The sequence below is a fragment of the Pan paniscus genome, chromosome 11 (genome assembly GCF_029289425.2).
Source record: "Pan paniscus chromosome 11, NHGRI_mPanPan1-v2.0_pri, whole genome shotgun sequence".
In the NCBI taxonomy this organism is placed as follows: domain Eukaryota; kingdom Metazoa; phylum Chordata; class Mammalia; order Primates; family Hominidae; genus Pan; species Pan paniscus.
In genome coordinates, this window is record NC_073260.2 from 68,399,848 (window position 1) to 68,415,759 (window position 15,912).

At 43.5% G+C, this 15,912-nt stretch overlaps 1 protein-coding gene across 11 annotated transcripts in view; it reads left to right on the plus strand.

The window, feature by feature from the left end:
• Window positions 1-15,912, plus strand: part of TJP2 (tight junction protein 2) — a 153,968-nt gene that overhangs the window by 88,665 nt on the left and 49,391 nt on the right. Inside the window, exon 1 of one of the 11 annotated variants that reach the window (XM_008978407.5) lies at window positions 14,912-15,456. The exons of 8 other annotated variants lie outside the window; for them this stretch is intronic. In XM_008978407.5, coding sequence (XP_008976655.1) covers window positions 15,385-15,456 — 72 coding nt within the window. In that variant the 5' untranslated portion in view covers window positions 14,912-15,384. Of the gene's footprint in view, window positions 1-14,911; window positions 15,457-15,912 lie in introns of those variants that run through there. 2 more of the 11 variants (XM_003824752.5, XM_034967612.3) reach the window with 2 other exon arrangements.

Below are 15,912 nucleotides of genomic sequence, written 5' to 3' on the forward strand. Positions count from 1 at the left end.
GTGGCTCACGCCTGTAATCCCAGCACTTTGGGAGGCCGAGGTGGACGGATCATGAGGTCAGGAGATCGAGATCATCCTGGCTAACACGGTGAAACCCCGTCTCTACTAAAAATACAAAAAGAAATTAGCCGGGTATGGTGGTGGGCGCCTGTAGTCCCAGCTACTTGGGAGGCTGAGGCAGGAGAATGGCATGAACCCGGGAGGTGGAGTTTGCAGTGAGCCAAGATGGCACCACTGCACTCCAGCCTGGGCAACAGAGCGAGACTCTGTCTCAAAAAACAAACAAACAAGCAAACTTCTCCTGTAGCAGTTTGCTTTGAGTTGTGGGTGCCACCTCCCTCACTGTCTTTTTCTGAGGGTACATAAATAAATTGCATCCTAGCTTGAGATCAGGAGCCATGGTTTTTAGTTCTCTGTGTCCAACACAATTCTTCTACACAGTGTCTTGCCCAATACATGTGTTGGTAATACTGACAAACATAGTTAATCTTCTTCTTCGAAGATTATCTGAAGCAAGATTTTGACCTTAGGTCAGCTTCCCCTGCAGTATGTGATTGGAAACTGAACGAGTTCAGATTTTAGTTTAGGTAAAAATATAACCAGAGAAGTTGCTACCAAGCATAGTTGACTTTGAGCTGACCTAACTTTTGGATTATGTACTCACTAAGAACTTACCTCTTATTAATTAAACAAATACAAGGAAATAAATAACCCAATAAAAACACTCAAAACAAGTTTATCCCCAAATAGTGTACTTGATGCTAAGGACAGACCTAAAGTTTGTTGAGGATAGAAATGAAAAATGAGGCAAAAGAAACCAAGAATTGAGATGTGTGTGTGCCTGTACCAGCACCCGTGTGAGCCCCTCGCAGGTAAGGACCCATGGTCCCTGCACATCAGTCTTCTGTTACTAAGTTTTGCATAAATTGAGTCTGGTGGTTGGCAAGCTACATATAGCCAGCTGCGTGTTTGTTGTTTTTTCCGCCTGCTGGCTAAGAACTGTTCTTGCATTTTAAATGGTTATGTAAGTATCTATATGATCTCCTTGATTTTGCCTCTTGTAGTGGCAAGCCTAAAATATTTATTGTCAGGCCCTTTGAGAAAATGTTTCCTGGCTCCTGCCTCAGACCTCCTGGAAGCAGGGTGTTGGCTTGATTTGTCTCCTGTTCTGCAGTCTGGGAATAGTAGATCAGGATGCTGACTTGTGGGAAGATGCTGGCTGCATGAGATGCCCCTGTCTGCAGTCACTCATAGCTTGGAAAAGCAAAAAGGAAAAAGGGTTGGATCTGAGCACTGACAGACAGGTTTGCTTCTGGTTTCAATGTAGTAAGGTGACCTGATAACAAGGGCCACTTGAGAAGTTGCAAATGCAGATTTCCTCCGTGTTAGGTGGTGACCAATAAAAGCATATTTTGTTTTTAGGATGTAGAAAGGCTATAAAACTGCAATGTCTTTGTATCATCAAACATTTCTGTGTTTCCGATGTTTCAGATGTTCCTATTTCTCTGGATTGCAGGATTTCAACTTTGCAACATGTACTGTTGTGTTTCTGAGTTGTTGACTATTTCAGTTCCAAACAGTTCGTTATTTCCTGTCAGAGGAAACTTCAGAGTAACAATAAAGTGCTGGTGTGGGTTCAAAGGCTTGGAGAAATGAAAAGCAGTGGAGAAATTTTGTGAGGTTCCTTTGGCTTAGAAGGTTCAGAAAGGCTTTGAGCGAATGAATGTATGTATCAGTCACTGTTACTCCAGGTCCGTTAGCTGTTTCCAGACCTTTCTGTGTCCTAAAAACAAACATCATTTTGAGGGTGGGGACTGTGTCCTATGTTGACAGGTCTTTGTTTTCAAAGTCTGATGTACAATAGAGACTAAACGTTCAATGACTGAATGCAGTTCATTTTTAAATTTTTTTTTTTTTTTTTGAGACAGAGTCTCACTCTGTTGCCCAGGCTGGAGTGCAGTGGCATGATCTCAGCTCATTGCAACCTCCACCTCCCAGGTTCAAGCGATTTTCCTGCCTCAGTCTCCTGACTACCTGGGATTATAGGCACGTACCACCACGCCTGGCTAATTTTTGTATATTTAGTAGAGACAGGGTTTTGCCTTGTTAGCCAGGCTGGTCTCGAACTTCTAACCTCAGGTGATCCACCTGCCTCTGTCTCCCAAAGTGCTGGGATTACAGGCGTGAGCCACCATGCCCAGCCGTATGTTTTAAATCTTATATTAAGCTTATACCACTGTTGATTGCCGTTGCTACAGTGGGGCTTATATTAATATTAGAAACACCCCTCATTTGAGTGGTACTTTACAGTTTATAGCAACCTCTACATAAAGCTGGGCATGGTGGCACATGCCTGTAATTCCAGCTGCTTGGGAGACTGAGGCAGGAGGATTGCTCCAGCCCAGAAGTTTAAGACCAGCATGGGCAACATAGCAAGAACTTGTATCAAAAAAAGAAAAAAAAAAACTTTCATGTTAAATTCTCACTTGATCCTTACCAAGAACCCTGTGAGGTGAGTGTTATTCACTGGATGCTTAGAGAACCTAGAGATCATACAGCTGGCTAGTGCGTACCAGGAACTTGAACTACTTATAAACTGGAGCAGTCGGAGAAAGCTTGGTGTGTTTGACATTGTCTGTCTCTTGGTCTCCAGGCCCCAAGAGGAAGCAAAAGCCTAATTCATCTTGGCAAATGCTGTAGAAGTTCTTGCTTGGATTTTCTTTCGCTAGACAGTTTTTGGTGGTGGTTTGTTGCTCTCCTTCAGATAAACATTTCTTGATAGTGCAGTTTCTTCCTTCAATATGTTCTTATTCTGGTGTGTACATCCGTTTCTCAGAATGTTTAGTAAACATTTCTGTTGCATACCCTAATGCCAGTTTCTTACCTACTCCTCAGTAGTGTGCTGCAGCAGTGGCTTTGGGACCTGGTGTAGACATTATGGGTTGCTTTATTCATTGCTCACAGTGACAAGGGGATCTTGATTGGTGCTAAGTCCTTGGATGGTTCCCTTGGCCTCAGTGACTCTGAGAGAGCCATCACTGCAGGTGTGATAAGTGCCAGGGTCTTCCTTTCTTCCTTCTCTCTCACTTTTTTTTTTTTTTTTTTTTTTTTGAGATGTGGTCTCACTCTGTCACCCAGGCTAGTGTCCAGTGGCACAGTCTCAGCTCACTTGAGCCTCCTGGGCTCAAGCTGTCCTCCCACCTCAATCTCCTGAGTAGCTGGCACTACAGGCGTGCGCCACCACGCCTGGCTAATTTTTGTATTTTTAGTAGAGACAGGGTTTCACCATGTTGCCCAGGCTGGTCTTGAACTCTTGAGCTCAGACGATTCACCCACCTTGGCCTCCCAAAGTGCTGGGATTACAGGCATGAGCCACCGTGCCTGGCTTTTATTGTAATTTTTAAAGTCTATTTCTAATTTCATCTAAATTATGTTTTGAAATTTTCAATTCGTAGGGAACCGGCAGTCTCTCCCTTTTTATTTCTGCATGACTGCACCACCTAGTGGATAATACATCTGTTACCAGGCAGTGGCCTTTGATGATTTCCTATAGCTACAGATTCTACAAAAAGGAAAATTGGGTGCCTATTTATGCTTTGAAATCACATATAATTTCTGCCAGTAATTTTTGTTTCTAGGCAAGTACGGACTTTTTGAGAGGAGCTTAATAACGTTTAATTCAGAATTTAAAAAAAAGTCAGCCCATACCTGAAGTTTCCCGTGTCACCAATGGGATAACGATGCAGACTGTCAGTTTCACTCAGTTTATGTGATAATGGCATACAAGATAGAAGAATGAGGTCTTTTTCTAAGTTTAGAAACAAGGCTATTTCAAACACCTGAACTTTTTTTTTTTTATAACTTGCTTGAATTTCGTCTGCTGTGTTTTATTAAGTCAAAAGAATTAGGAAGGCTTGTTGATTTTTGCATTTTCATTATTTTTAGTAGCTTGGCTTTGGCTCCACATTTGATACAGGAAACCTCACCTTTCCCCTCCCTGTCTCTTGTCTTTGCTGCCCCCTGCCTGGATGGAGTATGTTCCAGTATGATGGAGCAATTGTTTGTTTTTGTCTGTTGATTTCCATTAGGTGCAGTGGGCATTGGTCATTGTGCTAAGTATACCATGCAAGAACACATTCAGTTATCACGTTTATGGTATTTTAAATATGTAACATACTTATGCAGTTGAAACCATAAATTGTAAGATTTTTAGTCTTGTCCATAGATTAACGGTTTAAAATAAAATTATTGTGTCTTTTACTGACAGCTGGTTAAATCAGTATTTTCAAAGTATCAATTTACTAAGTTTTGTCATGTGCCTCTATAAGGAATTCACAGTCTTCCTCTGCGTTCCCACAGCCTTTTTATTTTTCCTTCCCAGGAAAAATTTTAGAGACTACCAAAAGGATTCTTAAAGTATAAAAATGAATTTCACTGTTTTTGAAAATAAGTACTATTTTTTTCTTAATACCTGGCATTCTGCTCATGGTTGCAGCACTGTAAATTGCTGAAAGTTATAGGTCATTACACATGAAGAGGCTTAAAAATGCCGTTTGATCTATAGTTAACTACAAAATATGGAGGGGGAGCTATATGCACACAGTGTCTGCCATAGCATTAGTTATACTAGCAAAAAATCGGAAATGGCTTAAATGACTGCTAGGGATATGGTTAATTATATAGTAAATATTGCTATTTACAAATTTAAATTAACTAAAATTAAACATTGCATTCTTCAGTTGCAGTAGCCACATTTCACATGTTCAGTAGCCACATGTGGCTAGTGGTTACTGTGTTGGACAGCACAGCTATAGAACATCGTCACCATGGTAGAAACTTCTGTTGGAGAGTACTGCTAGACAGGTGCTTCTCAAACATTATTTTCCCCGTCACCTCCCTGACGGGAGGTGCTTCTCAAACGTTAATGTGCATATTAATCACATGGGGCTCTAGTTAGAATGCATATTTTTATCAGTAGGTCCAAGTTAGGGCTTGAGATTCTGTATTTTTAACAGGCTCCCAGGGGTTCGCTACTAATACCCAAAGGGTGGGGTTCTTGCCTTTATTCTCCAATTCTGATAGGAAAGGCATGTGTTTGAAGCTCAGGACTCCGTATGTAGGCTCACTGGCTTTATGGGATTAACCAGGCTCATTGCTAGGTGGTACTAATGTGTCCCTCTTTTCTGTGGGAACCATCATCTGATGGTGCCCCAGGTCTGGGAGGGAACGATTGACCTTGTGTGTTTCCTGTGGGGCCAACCTTGATGGTGACATTTAGCTGAGCAGCTCTAATAATTGTTTTTTCAACCTGCCTTTTGACAAAGCCGTTTATAATTATCTTTATCTTGGTGCCTATTATGGGGGTGGTGGTTTGTATGTATGTTTGTTTTTTTAAAGTGAAGCTATGTTTTAGTGTTATATGAGTTTAGTCAGGTTTAAAATTATAGGGTACACAGGGCTGTGCCTGTGTTGCCAAATTAGCACCTTCCTTTTGGCTTATTAATGGCTTCTTTGTAATTACAAATAAGAATGATCTGTTTATAGCTTAGCTTAGCGTATCAGAACTAGGAACATAGAGGTCTTAAATGTAACTATCAGCTGATTTTTTTTTTTTTTGGTCTCATATCTTATGAAAATTGGACTCATGCAAATTTGCATTCAAATTGTGGCCAGGCACCTGTTAGCTGTGGGGCCTTGCCATGGGCAAGTTCCTTGAGATCTCAGGCCTTCTATTTTTGTATGTGAAAAAAGCAGGAGTAGGGTTAGGGTATAGGGTTTTTGGAGGATTAATAGGCAATAGCCATAAAGTACTTAGCACGGTGTCTGGCATATTGTTAATGTCCAATCAGTGATGATGTGTTTCAGGCCCCCCTTTTCCATGGTGTTCACAAAGGCGTAGGCATTAGGGAGCTTGTGCATATATACCAAAGCTGACTATTCAAACAGCCAGAAATAAAATCCGACTCGACTCCCTTTCTGCACCCTCTTCTTACCAACTCACTGCAGAAGACTTATTGAGCTGTGTTGACTGGACCCAGGCCAGTGGCGTGGAAATAGCTATCATGCTTGTGAAGATGTTCTGAGTTGTCAGAGTGATTGAATCCATGATTGGTCTGGTGCCCAAGCACCAACAATCATGTTTTTGTTTGTGTGTTTGTTTTTTAAGAGACAGGGCCTCACTCTGTCACCCAGGCTAGAGTGCAGTGGTGCCATCATAGCTTACTGCAGTCTCAAACTCCTGGGTTCAAGCAGTGCTCTCTCCACGGCCTCCCAATGTGCTGGGATTACAGGCATGAGACACTGAGCCCAGCTGGGATTTCTTTTGGTGTGAAGGCCAGTGATCAGTCACTAGTAGGTTTTGGAAGGCACAATAGGTGTATAGTGGAGAGGCAAGGTTCTTCAGTGGAAAGGATATAAGCTTTCTAGTCACACCAGCCTGAGTTAGAATCTGTCCTCTGCCACTTTTTACTTGTATGACCTCAACCAACTTACTTTACTTCTGACTTCAGTGTCCTTTCTGTAAAATGAGTCTATTAATAATGATATTGATAATAGCTAAAATTGAGCATGTACTATGTGCCGGGCATTACCTTGATTTCTCTACATGCACTGTCTGATTAAATTCTCACAACAACCTTAGAGAGGTGGGTCTTGTTACTGCTACTGCCTCTGCTTTACAGATGGAGGAAACTGAGGCAAGGAGAAATTAAGTAACTCGCCCAAGGTAAAGGGTGGAGCATGGATTTGAATCCACACTTTCTGACTACAGACTGTACGATGTGATCTTTTTTTTTGAAACAGCTTTATTGAGATATAATTCATATACCATACAATAAAAGTATGCAACCAGTGGCTTTTAGTACTGTATATTCACAGAGTTGTGTGGCCATCACCACAATTCATTTTAGAACATTTTCTTCACCCCAAAAGGAAACTGCATACCCATTAGCAGTCACTCCTCATTTCCCCCAAACTCCCATAGTCTTAGGGAACCAGTAATCTTTTAGCCTCTGTGGATTTGCCCCTCCTTGACATTTCACATAAATTTGTCATTTTATGTCACATAATTTGTCATTTTATGTCTGATTTCTTTTGCTTGTTTTATATATATATATGTGTGTGTGTATACACACACACACACACACACACACACACACATGTTTTCTGGAGGCAGAGTCTCACTCTGTCGCCCAGGTTGGAGTGCAGTGGCACAATCTGGGTTCACTGCAACCTCCGCCTCCCCAGTTCAAGTGATTCTCCTGCTTCAGCCTCCCCAGCAGCTGGGATTACAAGTGCCACCACACCTGGCTAATTTTTTGTGTTTTTAGTAGAGATGGGGTTTTACCAGGCTGGTCTTGAACTCCTGAACTCAAGTGATCCACCTGCCTCGACCTCCCACGGTGCTGAGATTACAGGCGTGAGCCATCGTGCTTGGCCCTGCTTATATTATTTTTAAGGATCATCCATGTTGTAGCATGTGTAGATACTTTGGTCCACCTTATTGTTGAGTAACAGTTCATTGTATGGATATACCACATTTCGTTTATCCAGTCATCAGTTGATGGACATTTGGGCTGTTTCCACTTGTTTGCTATTTTAAATAATACTGTTATGAACATTTGTATACAAGTTGTTGTGTACACATGTATTTTCAATTTTCTTGAGTTCTGTGATGTACTTGTTGGTTTTGTTTTTCTTTTTTTCTACCATGTGTTCATAATGCTCTTCTGAGAGGAAGAAAACAGATTTTCTTACTTGGGAGTGGTCAGCTTATTTGCTGCTACAATATTAATGATGGAAAACCCTTATCAAGAGTGCTTATCCTGTGATGGGTACTGAGAATGCTTTCCAGAAGCATTACTTTATTCAGTTCTCAGAATTCTAATAGGGTAGGGATCTTGACCTCATTTTGCAGATGAGGCAACCAAGTCTTACCAAGTGAACTGTTCCAGATCACAGAGCTTGGAGAGTGTGTAGGGGGACTGAGCTTAGACCCAGGTGTGTGTGACGGCCTCCAGAACTCCTGCCACTGTGTTATGTGGACACCATTGTCTACCTCCCACTGGAAGGTTTACCAGCCTGAATTTTACAGAGTGCTTTCATGGGGTTTGCCTGGTTTCACCCTGTGAAATGGGTGATGATGCCATCGTTTGATGAAGCAGCAGTGGAATTGAGTGAGCGCCCAAGCTCATGGGTGAATTGAGGCGCAGTCTTGGATGGAGGTCTGTTTTTGGAGTTTAAATTTATTGCTGTTTGCATTTCAACACAACTGCTTTGAAAGCTACAGGTTGCCTCAGGCACCCTGTCATCCTTTCCCAATTCTCTTTTTTTTTTTTTTTTGAGACTGAGTTTCACTCTGTCACCCAGGCTGGAGTGCAGTGGCACGATCTCAGCTCCATGCAGCCTCTGCATCCCAGGTTCAAGCGATTTTCTTGCCTCAGCCTCCAGAGTAGCTGGGACTACAGGCATGTGCCACTACACCCAGCGAATTTTTGTATTTTCAGTAGAGATGGGGTTCCACCATGTTGGCCAGGCTGGTCTTGATCTCCTGACCTCAGGTCATCTGCCCGCCTCGGCCTCCCAAGGTGCTGGGATTACAGGCGTGGGCCACCACGCCCGGCCACCTTTCTCAATTCTTTATTATCTATTTAAATGCACGCTAAAAAATTTACCTTAGGTAAATAAAGGAGAATGTGGTTAAAAAACACAACTCAGTAAACCTGGCACTCTTCAGTAGTAGGTCTGGGATCTAGTTGTGTTGATTCTGGTGACCTATCACAAACCCCTCTCTAAGCTTATTGCTTTTTGCTGTTAAACTTGGTCATAAGCAAGCTGTGTCCATTGTGAAGTGTGTGCTGTGAGCACATCGCATACACTAGATTTAATCATCCAGTGCCGGCACTCAGTGCATTGTGAAGGGAGGGTAAGAGCTGGTGAAATCACATGTGAAACTGAAATACTTGTGGAATAAACGATGAAAGGGTTTTGTTTGTAAAACAAACGCTACAGAAGGTATTGTTGGATGCGGTGGCAACTAGTTTATTGCTACCAAGAGGGGTTTAAGTTTGAATAGACCACAGGTAAGTGCCCTGAAGCCAAAAGGACTTGGTTTATAATGTTAAAAATTATTCGTTTTTGGAAGAACAAGAGTTGAACTCATTTTCTGCCTTCTCTGGGAAAAAGCATTTCCTGTTTTGTTATTAGACAGCTGTTTCAAAGTTTTGTCCAGTAAGCAGAATTTTGACTAAATTCTTCACAATAGTTAAAAATAAGACCAATTTCCTGGGGGCAGGTGGGGAACTATAAAAGTCCTCTTTTCATCTGGAGGTAGGTTTACCTACCAGCCTAGGCCAGCTAACTGTTTCTTTACACTATCCCTTTCTAAGGATTTGAGTTTGTTTGTAAAATGACATAGCAGACACAACATAATACCAGAGGGGGCTGAACGTGGTGGCTCACATCTGTAATCCCAGCACTTTGGGAAGCCAAGGCAGGAAGAGTCTCAGGAGTTCGAGAACAGCCTGGGCAACATAGCGAGACCTTGTCTCTACTAAAATTTAAAAAAATTAGCCAGGTGTGGTGGCATGTGCCTTTAAGTCCCAGCTACTCCGGGGCTGAGGCAGGAGGACCGCTTGAGCCCAGGAGGTTGAGGCTGCAGTGAGCCCTGATTGTGCCACTGCACTCCAGCCTGGGCGACAGAACAAGATCCTGTCTCAGACATACACACACACACACGCATGCACGCACACACGCACCAGAGGGAAATATCATGCAGAAAACCATTGGCCCATTTATTGAATGGTGTCCTCCCAAAGTTTCACATCTGCTGTTTGGAGCCTACTGAGAACCTGGCTGATTTCATTTAGTGCTCCCTCTGTCTTACTTTGTCTTTCCTTCCTTTCTTTCCTTTCTCCCTCCTTTCCTTCTTTCCAGCTATCCAGTAACATGTATTAAGGACTCAGCATGTGGAAAGCACGCATGACATTGTTCATGGAGACGAGGGTCTGGAGTCAGGCAGCAGCTCGGATCCCATCTTTGACAGTGGTGGGCTGTGTACACTCTCTGGCCTCAGCTTCCCTATTTGTAAAATGGGGATGATGGTGCTAACTCACAGGGTTGTGGGCATTCAGGGAAAAATTGTATATTTAGTACTGGGTGTGGTGCCCTGCCAAATGTTAATGACTTCCTTCCTCTCCAGTTTTCACACTTATCTTGTCTCCCATTTCTGAGGTGAGTATGCATTTTAAGGCTCCCAAGCCATAGATTAAGCTGTTTTGACATGTCTGTCCCTGCTGAGAACGTGAAATCCTGTGTGTGTTATTAAACAGTTTACTGCCCGGCCGCACTGAGTACTCGCAATGTCTTGAACACACCTTGCAGGTTACCCCTCCTGGCTCTGAACGGGCTGTTCCCTCTATGCAGAACGCCCACCCACCTGACCAGTTAGTCATCCTTCAGCATGGAGCTGTGGGAGAGGGAGCCTCCCTGTGGTTCGGACATACCTCCCTCCACCGCAGGCCTCTCATCCTCAGTTAACAACCCGCCTGTGCCATCAATTACACTGTTTTGTGGTTTTTTACACCTTTTTTTCTAGAGACAGGATCTCACTGTATTGCCAAGGCTGGAGTGTGGTGGCATGATCATAGCTCACTGTAGCCTCCAACTCCTGTGCTCAAGTGATCCTCCTGCCTCAGTGTCCTGAGCAGCTAGGACTATAGGCACATGCCACTGCACCTGGCTAGATTTTAACATTTTTCTTTTTGTAGAGATAGGATCTTGCTTTGTTGCCCAGCCCAGTCTTGAACTCCTGGGCTCAACTGATGCTCCCACTTCAGCCTCTTAAAGTGCTGGGATTACAGGCTTGAGCCACCATGGGGGCTGGCCTCACTTCACATTTTATGTAGTTGCTATAACCCCATCACTCACCCTGCTCCAGCCCACGTCACCTTTTCTCTTTCCTAAATGTACTAAGCTTGTTTCCCACCCCAGGGCCTTTGCATTTGCTGTTCCCGCAGCAATCTGGAGAGCTGTTCAGATTTTCCTAGGATTAATTCTTCCCAGTCTGCCATCCCATGGCACTTATTACTACCTGAGATGATGATATATATTGACTCTTGTCTGCTTTCTCTGCTAAAATCCTCCCTGTGAGGAAACGACTTTGGCACATATCCCCCTGGCAGCATCTGACATGGCATAAGTACTCAGGGAGTATATGTCGAATGAATGAGCCTCTTGGTCGGCTCTTGTACTTGCACTGAATTGTAATTGCTTGTTTACACATCCCACCTCCCCACTGGGCTGTGTGACTTCCTTAGCATCATGACTTGGGGTGATTTGTCTTTCTGTCCACAGGGCCAGGTGCATGGTTGCTTTTGGGTCTGTAAGTATGGAAGCTAGGAATCTTTGAGAAGGCACATCCTTAAACCCATAAGCTCTTCTCATGGAGGTAGCTGTCCACCACAAAATGTCCTTCTGATGCCATTGGTAGAACAAGTACTGGTTGGAGCAGGCTGCAGTTGTTCTTACGTTCTGATGGCCATCCTCTACTGTCCCCTCCCCCTTTTCTTTGTCAGGTCTTTGCCCTGTGCTGTTCTTTGGACCCTGAACAAACCCTTCTCCCCACCCCGCTAATCCTGTCCTTTCCTTCAGACCTCATCTTGGTGTCCCTGGCTCATGGAAACCCTCCCTGGCCAACCTGCCTTGATCAGACGCTGGCTCCTGCAAAGCTTCCTGAGGGCAGTGCTTTATTTGTTTTGCTCTTCATTTGTTCCTCAGAGCACATTGCACTTGGTCGACATTTGTTGAATGAATGAGTAAAGAATTAGTGATGGCATATTTGCATACCCATGTTCATGGCAGCGGTTTTCACTATAGCCAAGAGGTGAAAGTAACCCAAGTGTCTGTTGACAGATGAGTGGATAAACAAAATATGTCATATACATACAATGGAATATTATTCAGCCTTAGAAAGGGAGGAACTTCTGACATACGCCGCCACCACGTAGATGAACCTTGAGGACATTATGTTATGTGAAGTAAGCCAGTCACAGGAAGACAAATCTTGTGTGAGTCCACTTATATGATGTGTCTAATGTAGTCAAATTCATAGAATCACAAAACAGAATGGTGGTTGCCAGGAGCTGAGGGGAGAGGGAAATGGGGAGTTGTTTGATAGGCATGAGTTTCAGTTTTGCAAGATGAAGAGTTCTTGAGTTCAGTATATTCTGAAGTGTGAATATACTACTGTCTTAGTCAATTCCTACTCCTGTAACTGGGAAATTTATAAAAAACAGAAATTTATTTGCCCACAGTTTTGGCTGGGAAGTTGAAGATCAAGGCAACAGCAGATTTGGCATCTGGTGAGGGCAGCTCTCTCCTTCCAAGATGGTGTCTTGTTGCTGTATCCTTACATGATAGAAGAGGTGGAAAGCAAGGGGGTTTAGCTCGGTCCCTCCAGCCCTTTTGTAAGAGCACAAATCCCATTCGTGAGGTTGGAGCCCTCTTAATCACCTCCTAAAAGCCCCACCCCTTAACACTTACTGCATCGGGTCTTAGGTTCCAGCACATGAGTTTTGGTGGGACACATACATTCAAACCTTAGCAGGTGCTACACTGTATACCCTAGAAAAATGAGAGGTTAGGAGTGCCAACCCTCACACAGTCAAAAATCCATGTATAACTTTTGACTCGCCCAAAACTTAACTAATAGCCTGCTGTTTACCAGAAAACTTACCATAACATAAACAATTAACACATTTTATATGCTATATATATTATATACTGTTTTCTCACAGTAAGGTAAGCTAGGGAAGAGAAAATACATTTATTACTCACTAAGTGGAAGTGGATAGTCCTAAAGGACTTCATCCTGATTGTCTTCATGTTGAGTAGGCTGAGGAAGATGACAGTTTGGTCCTGCTGTGCCCAGGCGGCAGAGGCGGAAGAGGTGGAGGAGGTGAAGGGGAGGCAGGGGAGGCAGGCAAACTCTATAACTTTTATTGAAAAAAAACCCATGGATAAGTGGACCAGGGCAGTTCAAACCTTGCTGTTCAAGGGCCAACTGTACTTAGAAATGGTTAAGATAATAAATTTTAGGTTATATATTCTTCAGCACAATTAAAAAAAAGAATTAGTGCTGCTAGAAACTATGACCTCTGGAAATCACTGTAGAAGAATCTGGAATTCTTAAATTCTAGGACACCTCTGACTTCTGGGTAGTATGCATGAACTTAAGGGAAAGAAGTATTTATTTCCTCATGAGGGTAAGCTCAGGTGTTTTCCTTAGGACTGTCAGAGTGAAGGAGTGGGCTGGCCTGAACCCTCCCCGAGTTGCCTGGGTTCTCAGGCTCCTCTGCACCTGGAGCTAGTGAGCCAGCCCATGGGCTGAACCTGGCTGGTGTGTACAGAGCCTGCACGTGTCTGCATAGCCTAGGTTGAGGTTTGGACACTTGCTTAGATTCCAAGGTCCTCCTTTGTACCCATTTATTTATATAATAAATAATAATTTTTTTTTTTTTGAGATGGAGTTTACTCTTGTTGCCTAGGCTGGAGTGTAATGGTGGGATCTTGGCTCACTGCAGGAGAAGTGATTCTCCTGCCTCAGTCTCCCGGGTAGCTGGGATTACAGGCACCCGCCAACACGCCCGGATTTTTTTTTGTGTTTTTAGTAGAGACGAGGTTTCAACATGTTGGCCAGGCTGGTCTTGAACTCCTGGCCTCAGGTGATCCTCCCACCTCAGCCTCCCAAAGTGCTGGGATTATAGGCATGAGCCACTGTGCCCAGCCTGGATTTCTTTTTTTTTTTTTTCTGAGACAGTGTCTCGCTCTAGGGCCCAGGCTGGAATGCAGTGGCCCGATCTCAGGTCACTGCAACCTCCGCGTCCTGGGCTCAGGTGATCCTCTTACCTCAGCCTCCCAAGTAGCTGGGACTACAGGTGCGCACCACCATGCCCAGCTAATTTTTCTATTTTTTAGTAGAGATGGGGTTTCACCATGTTGGCCAGGCTGGTCTTGAACTTCTGGGCTCAAGCGATCTGCCCATCTCAGCTTCCCAAAGTGCTAGGATTACAGGCCTGAGTGACTGCGCCTGGCAAAGTGTAGGATTTGAAACATAAACTTTTATTCACTTTTGATCTCATTTAACTGTCATAACATGAAGAACTCAACTGAGAACTTACTCTCATAGACTCTTAGGGAAGGACACACACATTTCCCAGTGCCTGTCCAGCACCAGCACGAGTGCTTTGTAGAGATTGCCTCATTTCTTGCCGACATTGCCCTTCTGAAGTGTAGATGGTTTTATTGCCACTGTATAAAGAAGGGTATAGTGTATCCAACGCCCCACAGCTAAGTGACAGGACAAGGATCTCACTCCAGATCTTGTGACTTTAAAAATCACTTTCTTGGCCCTGCTTCTCCTTGTTTCCTAGATGGTGGCCATCTCATGGTCCAGATTTATATACATGTCAGCCTCTAATCAAATGGCACACTTTACATTCGCACGCTGTTTGGCCAAGCCCATTGGCATATAACATACACTATGGTAGCAAGAATTGGCCAGAGGCTCCCCAAGACCAGACTTCTGAATTCCTAACCCCAGCTCCCAAGCCCCAGGCATCCCATAAAATCTTTGCTAGATGTTCAGAAACCTAAAATTTGCTTCTCCACCCCTCCCTTCTCCCCAAGTGGTAAAGACAAAGAACAGACGGCAGGGCTCTTTGTTATTCTTTTATCTGCTAAGTTTACAAAAAGGTTAGACAGTGGAACTTTGCTGAGCAAGCATTCTGTCCCTGAGTTGTCTCTGAGCAGCACCAAATGAGTCTTATCTTCCCCTTGTTATCTCCAAGGACGTAAAACATTTTCTTTTCATGCTTTTTAATTTCTATGTAACATTAGCCATTCAGTTGACCTGAAACATTGCTAGTTTATTTCTAGCTGGCGTGTGTGTGTGTGTGTGTGTGTGTGTGTGTGTGTATCAGAGGGTCTATACTGTATAAATACTTCTCTAAATGTTCTTTTCCATAGTGTTGCTCTAAAGTGTCTCATTTACTCAATACTGTCAACTTAGATGCTGAATCATTTTATGCGCCTAAAAGAAATACCTACTCGGATGCTCTAGTTCCCTGGCAAGGGAGAGAGAGGGAGAAAAAGAAAGCTGTTGAAGTGGTGCAAATCCAAACTGCTTTCTTTTTTGCTCATAAGTAGTGCTTTTCAAAGCGTTTGGCATCCCTGCCGTATGGATGTGTCACTGTGTGAGATGACAACAGGATTTGCTGGAAATGTGGGCCACTATTGTATCCGCCTTACGTAACCATGTGGAGTGATGGAAATGGGTGAGCAGCCCGGGATGTAGGCGGTGGCCTGGCCCATGCATCTCCAGAGACCATGAAGACTGCTCAAGCCCTGCATAGGATGTGGATCCAGGCTGTTAAAAAGTTGAGGAGATGGAAAGGCCATGTGAGTCCCTCTGCAAGCTCTCCCCTTGTTTTCCCCAACCTTTCTTCATGGGAAGGGGAGGGAAGCAAAACCATTCTCACAGTGAGTCCTTTATCCTCAGATTGATTTGTGCTTCTGGCATCTTTCAGCAACAAATTGTGAGATTGTAGGTTGCAGTCACTGGTGGGTTTTTAAAAATACTTGTATTAATTTTAGCAGATCTATGTCAAACTGATAGCCTCTTACTGGATCTGTGGATCAAAGGCTGCTGTTTTCCATGTGCTAGGAATCTGTAATGGTTTTGCTTCCTGGGTAGAGCTTAACATACTGGCTTTTGTGTTTGTTCATGTTTGAGAATTTCTTGTTTTGGGATAAAACTTTTTGCTTTCTTACACTGCAGAAATCTATATTCTTATTATGTCTAGGCTTCTAACTTAGAAGAAAAAGTGTTTTCACATGTTCTTTTTTCCTCTTACA